Raw genomic sequence first — 8,964 nt, 5'->3', positions numbered from 1 at the left:
TTTCCGCTGGTATAATCTTATCCAGTTCAGCGCTTCACGCTCAGTCGTCTCCGTATCATCATGCTCTATGATATGGTCGACTCCCTGCGACCCCATGGAGTGCAGCCGGCCAGGCTTCTCTGTCCAGGGAACTTTCCAGGCAAGAATACTGGAGTGGCTTGCCAATTCCTACTCCAGGGGATCTACTCAACCCAGGGATGGAACCTGCGTCTTCTACGTCCCTGCATTGGCAGGCGGATTCTTTATCACTAGCACCACCTGGGAAGTTACTCTTAATTCAAGGATTCTGCAAATCGATGCCCTGCTCCACTTCCTAACAACAATGGAAATATTTGTAGAGATTGGGGCGAGTGTGTGCTAGAAACCGCAGCTTTGGCTCCAGATTTCTTTTTTGAGCTAGTATTACACTGTTTATGAAGAGCCACTGATTCGCTCACTGACCTTGGGCAAGTTGTTAGTTTCTATGACTTCACTCTCCTATCTGTAAAACCAGTATAATATGGAATTTAGAGTGTTGTTAAGAGGATCAATTGAGATCATACACGTGAAAGTTTACATAGTGGCTCAACAAATGTGGAGTGACTGGCGAACCTCAGATCAATAGTCGACAGAACCCAAAGGAACTAGGGCAGAACTTTTGTAAACTTGTATAAGAGAGAGATCTTGTGGTTCCCTTTGCCCCACCCGCCCGCCCCACGAAGAGACCCGGGGAGCGGGCGCGAAGCCATACCTTGCGTTTCTCGGCCAGCAATTCCTCGTGACGGCTCGGCTGCATCTTACCTCCTAACTCGTCCCAAGCTGCAGCTTCAGCTTGCTCCGCCACGGGGCGCCCGCCTGCAGGGCCTCGGTGGGCTCAGCTAAGTGTGATGCTGAGGCCTGAGAGAGACGTCGGGTCTCCTGGGCAACCACATCAACTTCCGGTTTGGGGAGAGGCCGCGGTTGGCGAGAGGCCACATTTCCGCCACGTGATCTGCGCAGGCGCCTGCGTGAGGGAGGGCGTGCGGCCGCAGCCTGGGACGGCCGGCGCGTCCCAAAGTTCGACTCCTCCGCCCGGACTAGGGCCACCCCGGGGAGGTGGCGCCAGCCGGGACCGCAGGCTCTGGAGGCACGAGGCCCGGGCAGGGTGCCGAGTTCCCGAGGCTCCGCTGAGAAGCCGAGGGGTAGCGATACCGCTGCTCGGGAGCCGCCACGATGGAGCTGGAACTGGAACCCTGTGGGGCCGGGGCCCCGGCTGCCGGGCAGCGGCTTCTCCAGGCCGAGGCCCCGGCGGAGAATGAGCCGGAGGCAGTGGTGGGCTCCCGGAGGAGCGGCCGGGCAGACAGCATGCTGCGCTGGTTCATCACCGTCCTCCTGTGTGCCGCCTTCTTGGGGCTGGTGAGAGCCGGGGCTGGAACCCTCCCAAACCGAGACGAGGGCAGACGTTCTGCAGAGAACGCGGCCTTCTGAGCTCTTGTCTCCGCCGCTTGCAGACTCTGTGACCTTGGGCTCATCCATCTGCCCGAGCCTCAGTTTTGCAGTCTGTAAAATGGGCACAATTACGATTTTCGAGAAATATTGTCAAGTGTAAAATAGATTTTCGTAATATATAATGTTATCCAGTTCCAGCAAACCTTTCTGCCTCTCCTCTGTGGGGTCAGGGGAATGCAAGAGGGATCGCCAGGTCTACAGCCTCTCACCCAACCCCCAAATTATTGCACAAAGCTGCTTTATTGGGTTCTCGTCTTCGTTTGACTGAATTGACCCCTTATTCTTGCAAATGGGAAAATAGACCCACGCAGGAAGAGTGACTTTTTCGGACCACACAGCCGGTTAAGTGGTTGAGCCAGGAATACTGTTTCCTAGTCTGCCTACAATCGTATGTAAAACAAATTTTCTGATTCTTGAATGTTTTTCCTAGAACAAAGTGTAAGGCTAGTTTAGCCTTTTGCCAAACTTCTTGGCCGTCGTTTTCTGGAATAAGGCGGTTACTTTATTCCAGAAAACTTCCCTTAGTAGCTTGTCTTAAATATTGGGGTCTTGGGGAGTTGGGAGGGTGAGTTCTCTGAGCTGTCACTTCTGGCCACTTAATATCTTTCCCTGAGGCACAGGTGATTCTTAGAGTATTTGTATTTGAAGAAAAGTCAATGCAAACGCCGTTCCTCGTCCTGTTAAATGCGTTGCAGGTGGGACTAATTTGGTTACAGCTGGGGCACTGCCTTCCCTTCATGTATTAGTCGCTAGCTCTGTGCCTGTGCCCGCGTCTGGGGAGGGGCTACATCCAAGCGTTTAGGGCAGAGTCATGCAATTAGAATCACTTATTCTTGAAATGTAGACCGATTGGAAACATTTTTTTGAGTGTCCAACGAATTTCCTGTGAAAGCCAAATGCAGCCCCTAGTTTTTGCTAAAGTTACATGTCTTTGAATAAAATTTTATTTTTAAATCTGTTGCATGCAGGTGTATGTAATATTGTCTAAGAAAGCCTTACAGACTGTACCCCTGAGGCTTTGGTTTTCTTGAAGAAAAATGTAGATTGGGAAACGTTCAAATTGTTTCTCTCTTGCATGTTTTATACGTATAATTTTAAAGAAGGACCCTATGTACATCCAGAAGTTCTGCTGTTTTAACAGCATCAAAAATGCGATACTATTTTGATGGCTTGAAAACATAAATTTTTAGCATCACAATTCTTGTGTTATTTGTGCATGCAGTGTGTTTCAGACTACTTAAAACTTTCAAAAACGTTTTTTAATGTTACATTTTACTGTTAATAGAAATACTGTAGTCTTTTCTGGTATTGTTCAAAACGGAAACATAATTGCACCAAAAAGCTAAAAGAATTAATTTTTTTAAAGTTCAATTTGAGAGTTGTCAGGATGAGAAAAACCATAGGATTTGACACACCAGAAATAGTCTGTAGCTCTAGTAGTACTATTAGTCGGTTCATTATGAATTTAACTTTGGGACTTAATCTCCTACTGTCCGTTGAAGTTCCCTCTTCCCTTTTTATAGTGAAAAAAGCTACCACATACATAGACATTATTTTAATGATTGTAAATAAAAACTTCTGTCTTTTTGAATTTTAGGGGATGAGTGTTGCTATACTGGGACCCACGTTTCAAGACTTGGCAACGAATGTGAACCGCAACATCAGCCGTCTTTCTCTGATTTTTGTGGGCCGTGCCTTTGGATACCTGGGTGGCTCTGTGATTGGTGGAGTTCTTTTCGACAGTATGAATCATTTCCTCCTTTTGGGTGAGTAAACGACAGTTTCAGCTTCTTTGAGACTTGCAAGGAATTTACAGCTTGCTTTTAAATATGAAACATACTGGCTTGCAGAATGGTTGACAGCTTAAAAGTAGTGTTTAGGCATCCTCACTGGAAGCCAGGCTCCTCTGCTGCTTGCTCTCTTCTTGGCAGTTGCTTGGAATCTGGGCTGGATGCCTCTGGAAACTTAGATGAGTCCCAGTGTGTTAGCAATCCTTAGCCCTCCTGACCTTCACTGTGGTCTAGATACCACTGCTGCATCACATGCCAGTTGTTTAAAGAGCTCTGTTTGTCAGTGTTTAGGGCAGATTTTCTGGGGCCATAGATGAGAATAAACTCCTCAGACCTGCCCAGACTAGACACTGGGCTGAGAACAAAGGTCGGAAGGGATGGTGGGTGAAATGATGAATGCTAAATTTTTGTCCCAGCTGCTCCTTGTGAGTGATCAACCCAGGCCTCTCCACCTCACTCTCAAAATAGATAGCAAAGCTTTTAACTTACTCTTTTTTGGATAAATTGACATGTTTAGAGAAAATCTGGATTAATGTGACAAAACTGCTTTGGAAGGAGATAATTACTCTTGTTGATGAATGAGTCAATAATCCCTCTGATTTCCATAGTGGGTTGAAAGAATGTATTTCTTACATTTCCCTCCCTAGTCTTCAAACAGATCTGTTTGTGCTGCGTGCTCAGTTGATCAATTGTGTCTGACTCTATGTGCTTACCATGGATTGTAGCCTGCCAGGCTCCTCTCTCCTTAGAATTTTCTTGGCAAGAATACTGGAGTGGGGTGCCATTTCCTACTCCAGGGGATCTTCCTGATCCATGGATTGAACCCATGTCTCTTGTGTCTCCTGCATTGGCAGGCAGATTCTTTACCACTAGTGCCACCGTTTAATACATTTCTACTACAGACTACTATGGTAATTGCACTTAATTTTTTACCTTTATCTAAAAATCTGTTTAGGTTGTTAAAAATCAATAATTTTTGAGCTGTCTGGCTATAAAATTTTGCCGTGTGGTATAATGTATGTTTTGATTATTAGCAGTACTAGAAGTGTAACTAGTACACTTCTAGTACTGCTAATAATCAAAACATACATTACATTTCTAGTTACACTAATATTAGAATAGCTTAAACTTTATAGTTCATAAGGATGATAGAAGCTTTTAAATGAAATAACTTCATAGAAGCAGAACCTTTCCTCTGCTCGTTACTCAATTTTAATTTGACCTGTTCTGCATTTTTGAGAGTTTTTATGATGTTGACTTCATCCATGACCCTTTGCCATAAATAGTATTTTTCATAGCTGACTTTGACCTTTTTTCTCAGGGGTGTCAATGTTCGCTACCACAGTTGGTCTTTATCTCGTTCCATTTTGTAAGACTGCAGTGTTACTGATCGTCATGATGTCCACCTTCGGTGTTTCAATTGGCATTCTGGATACAGGTTAGTGAGCCCTTCATTATCGTCTCTGGGACTAGCGTCTTTCTACTAGAAAAAGAGCAGCTGATATTAAATTGTCACTTGCACTGTCCCCTAAAATGACTCTGACCTGCTGTGTTTTCCATGGGGTCTCCCAGTCAGTACCACCCTTCTTGCCAGGTAGAGTGCCTGTTTTTGAGCAGCCAACCACAGAGTGAATTCAGGGGGTTTTGTTCTTTGAGAGTTTGTTGATTTACAATATCCAAAGAGGAGAGGGGCCCCGGTGTGGGTGATTACAATGCAGATGAGCAGGCTTTCAGTTGGGCTAGGTCTTTATCATTGTAATGTGGGAAGAATTGATGAATTAACAGATGAAACCAAGTTTGGAACCATTATATGGCTGAGGAAACATAGAAGCAGCTCTCCAATTTAAAATGCACTCTGCCTTTCAAACTAAGAAACCTGTGTTGTGTATTATTTCCCTTTTCCTTTTCTCTCAAAAGTTGCTGCCCTCATGTATCTTTATTTTTTAAAATGTACTAAATAATGTATGTGACATTCGTTCCCCCCAGAGCCAACTTTCTCCACCTCTTCCTTGGTATTTGATAGGTTGGGGAAATATTTTTTACTTTGGGTTTAATTTGGTTGTGAAATTACAGGATAGAATTGTATGTGTGCAAATCTATTAAAAAGAAAGAAAAAAATATTTGATGCTTCTCGTTTTCACCCTGTAGATACCTACAGTATGACCGCAGATGTTAGAAGGCATCCTTGTTACTTGTTCTTGTAACGGGCAGAATCCTGTCATGGTCAGGGTTCTGAATATGTGTTTTGCACCTGCTGTATACATAAGTAATTTTCCTCAAGTGGCTATTGATTTCCAGTATAGAAAAATTTGGTCATTTGGCTACTATGTGATAATATATATTTATTATATATTTATATAGAAATATATATTTATATATATTATATATTTATATATTTAAAACATTTAGAAGTAAGTAACTATAAATATCCTTCCCTACCCCCACCCCTCCTGTGCCTGGTATTATTGTTGTTCAGTTTCTGAGTTGTGTCCACCTCTTTGTGACCCCGTGGACTGCAGTACACCAGGCTCCTCTGACCTCCACTATCTCCTGGAGTTTGCTCAAATTCATGTCCGTTGAGTTGGTGATGCTATCTAACCATCTCATCCTCTGCCACACTTTTCTCCTTTTGCCTTCAGTCTTTCCCAGCATCACAGTCTTTTCTGATGAGTTGGCTGTTCACATCAGGTGGCCAAAGTATTCAGAGCTGCTATTGGAACTGTATTGTGAAAAGCCTTGGGCTAATGTACTTAGCTCTCGGAGATAGTGCTTTACTAGATTATAGAACTCCATTTGTGAGTGTGGGAGGTTCTAGTGCTGAAAGTTTCTTGGTAGTGTTGGTGAGTTAGAATTGACTTAGTCATAAGGACTAATCGTAGAATTGACTTAGTTGCCACAGTTGATAACTTAGAATATTATAATTCTTGTGCCACGTGAAATATTTCTTTCTGATAGTAATGAACTTTTTTCTATTTTGCCAAGTTACTATAATTAAACCATTCTCCATCTTTCATTGATAGGTGGTAACGTCCTAATCTTGGCTATTTGGGGGGACAAAGGAGCCCCGCACATGCAGGCCTTACACTTCAGCTTTGCCCTAGGTGCCTTTTTGGCTCCACTGCTGGCTAAATTGGCATTGGGCACGACGGTGTCTGCTGAAAACCGCACAGAGGCTGACTTTAACCAGTCTGCCTTCAACCAGTCATCTGAAGCTGACTCAGAATCTCTATTTGGAATACCTGATGATATGAATTTGCTGTGGGCTTACGCTGTTATCGGTACTTATATTTTTGTAGTTGCTCTCTTTTTTTTCGCTCTGTTTTTAAAGAAAAGCTCAAAGCAAGAAAAAGCAAGAGTATCTGCTCAAAGGTTTCGAAGAGCCAAATACCACAATGCCCTTCTCTGTCTCCTTTTCCTGTTCTTCTTTTTTTATGTTGGAGCTGAGGTGACATATGGCTCTTACGTTTTCTCATTTGCAACCACCCATGCTGGCATGAAAGAAAGGGAAGCGGCCGGGTTGAACTCCATCTTCTGGGGGACCTTTGCAGCCTGCAGGGGCATGGCAATCTTTTTTGCTACATGTTTACAACCTGGAACCATGATTGTGCTGAGCAACATTGGCAGCCTGACTTCATCTTTATTTCTGGTGCTTTTCAACAAGAGCCCAGTTTGTCTTTGGATAGCGACTTCAGTGTATGGGGCCTCAATGGCAACCACGTTCCCCAGTGGAGTGTCTTGGATTGAGCAGTACACGACCATCCATGGGAAAGCTGCAGCATTTTTTGTAGTCGGTGCCGCCCTGGGAGAAATGGCTATTCCTGCAGTAATTGGAATTCTTCAAGGCAAATACCCTGATTTGCCTGTAGTTTTGTACACCTCTTTGGGGTCATCAATAGCCACTGCTATTTTATTTCCTGTGCTGTACAAATTAGCCACCTTGCCGCTTGATCGTCAGCGAAAAGAACACAGGAAAAGTGAGGACCAGAAAGCTCTGCTTTCTAGCTCTGGGCTCAATGACTATGAGGAAGAGAATGAAGAAGATGATGCAGAAAAATGGAATGAAATGGACTTTGAAGTGATTGAAATGAATGATACGATGAGGAATTCTGTAATAGAGACATCTAGAAATATTTTGATGGAGCCTACGGCTGAAGTCCCCAACCATTCCTACTCAAATGTGTTAATGTTTGAATCCTCTCCAGTTAATACTGGCAACTCCTCTGTGAATTACCTTGCAAGAAACCAGGACAAAAGGGACTGATGCTTTGAGAGGATGGATTATTTACTGACTGTTCAAATAATCACCAGTTCTAAGGAGGCCAGTCAGAGCAAAGCATAATATATTTGTAACAAGCTTTGAGGATCACAATTTCTAGGTCCGAGTATAGCAAATGCTAAAAAGTTTTGAAATGTTCTGTAATCCCCAGAGCCTTTCATAAAGAACCAGTGATCTCATACAGCAGGATCCTGTTGTGAGGCTAGTGTTTGGTGGCATGTGGCTGAGTAGGTGATATTTTATGGCCTTCACCCCTCCTCAGAGCATGCAGAGAAGGCATTTGTTTTTGAGAAGTTGGGTGTGCCATTCAGATAAAGCAAAACTGTTTAGTAGTTGAATCGGTTAGCCAAACAAATTCTCTGTCATCAGTATTCTGCCAGGGAAGTTGAGAATCGTTTCATAAAGAGACATCTTTGAAAATGGACAGAGATTTCTGTTAATTGTTTTACTCTGTAGTGTTGGATCAAAACATGGTAATTACTGATGTTTTCAGATTTTTATGAAGAGAGCAGAGAACAGGTGCTGGAGACCTGGCTTCAACCTCCACTGCTGCTTCCTAGTCTGGCCCTGTACTCAGTCATCTGACTTACGTAGGCCTTGTTTATCTCATCTCCTGGTCTGGGTCTCTAATGAAAGTGAGATGACTTTCAAATGGGAATCCCTCATTTTTACATTTTGTGCAAGGTGTCTGTCAGAAATGAACATAAGTGCCACTCCATTCGTCATTTCAAATGAGAAGTGGAAAAAAAATGAATAGCTTTAAGAATGTGCTACTGATTATGAATAACGTCAATGTAAGAGACTCAGTATTTAATACTTTATTTGAATAATTATGAGGAATACATTTTTAGCACTGTATGTCATTGATGCTGAGATGCACCTTTTTTTTTCACATTTTTAACATCTCTGAAATCAAAGTATGTGTTAAAATCAGTGATCATTTAATGTGACAAAATTGAGTTTTTTCCCATATACTTCTATAAAGTAATGTTGCATTTTACAATCAGTGTCTTAGTTTCAGTGAATACAGTGGTTCGTTCAATGATGGAGATTGTACTATTTTTACAGACATTTTAAGAAGAAGTTATTTTTATATGCTCATTTTCTCTGTGTTCACACAGGATTTGGAGATGCCTTGTTGCAGTTTTTAAAGCTGTTTCAGAGTTACTATGTTAGTAGTAGGGCTGTGAACGGGGTCTCTTGTGGTCCTTTGGTTACCTCAGTGACAATCTGGGAATGAGTCTGCTGTTCCAGGAGTTGCTCCTTATTGAGTCTAGTTGGTAGTCACGTTGTAAGCACTGTAAATTAGACTGCTCTTTTAATTAACCGTGAGACACAGTCTTTTCCAGCGATTGGAATACCTGTGTTAGGCCTCTGGACCTCCTTCTCCCTGAGTTTGAAATATCTCGGAAATCCAAGTAATGATTTGAA

General features: G+C 43.0%; 1 protein-coding gene across 1 annotated transcript; it reads left to right on the top strand.

Moving 5' to 3' along the window:
- Positions 1-974: 974 nt before the first annotated feature.
- Positions 975-8,578, top strand: MFSD4B (major facilitator superfamily domain containing 4B). Its single transcript, XM_027551201.1, is given in 5 exon segments — positions 975-1,374; positions 3,065-3,233; positions 4,579-4,695; positions 6,278-7,488; positions 7,490-8,578. Coding segments are annotated over 5 exon segments (1,737 nt in total). The 5' UTR covers positions 975-1,191; the 3' UTR covers positions 7,547-8,578.
- Positions 8,579-8,964: the final 386 nt, after the last annotated feature.

The sequence above is a fragment of the Bos indicus x Bos taurus genome, chromosome 9 (genome assembly GCF_003369695.1).
Source record: "Bos indicus x Bos taurus breed Angus x Brahman F1 hybrid chromosome 9, Bos_hybrid_MaternalHap_v2.0, whole genome shotgun sequence".
Taxonomy (NCBI): domain Eukaryota; kingdom Metazoa; phylum Chordata; class Mammalia; order Artiodactyla; family Bovidae; genus Bos; species Bos indicus x Bos taurus.
The sequence above is the reverse complement of the archived record's forward strand: the minus strand, read 5'-3'. Positions and strand labels throughout refer to the sequence as shown.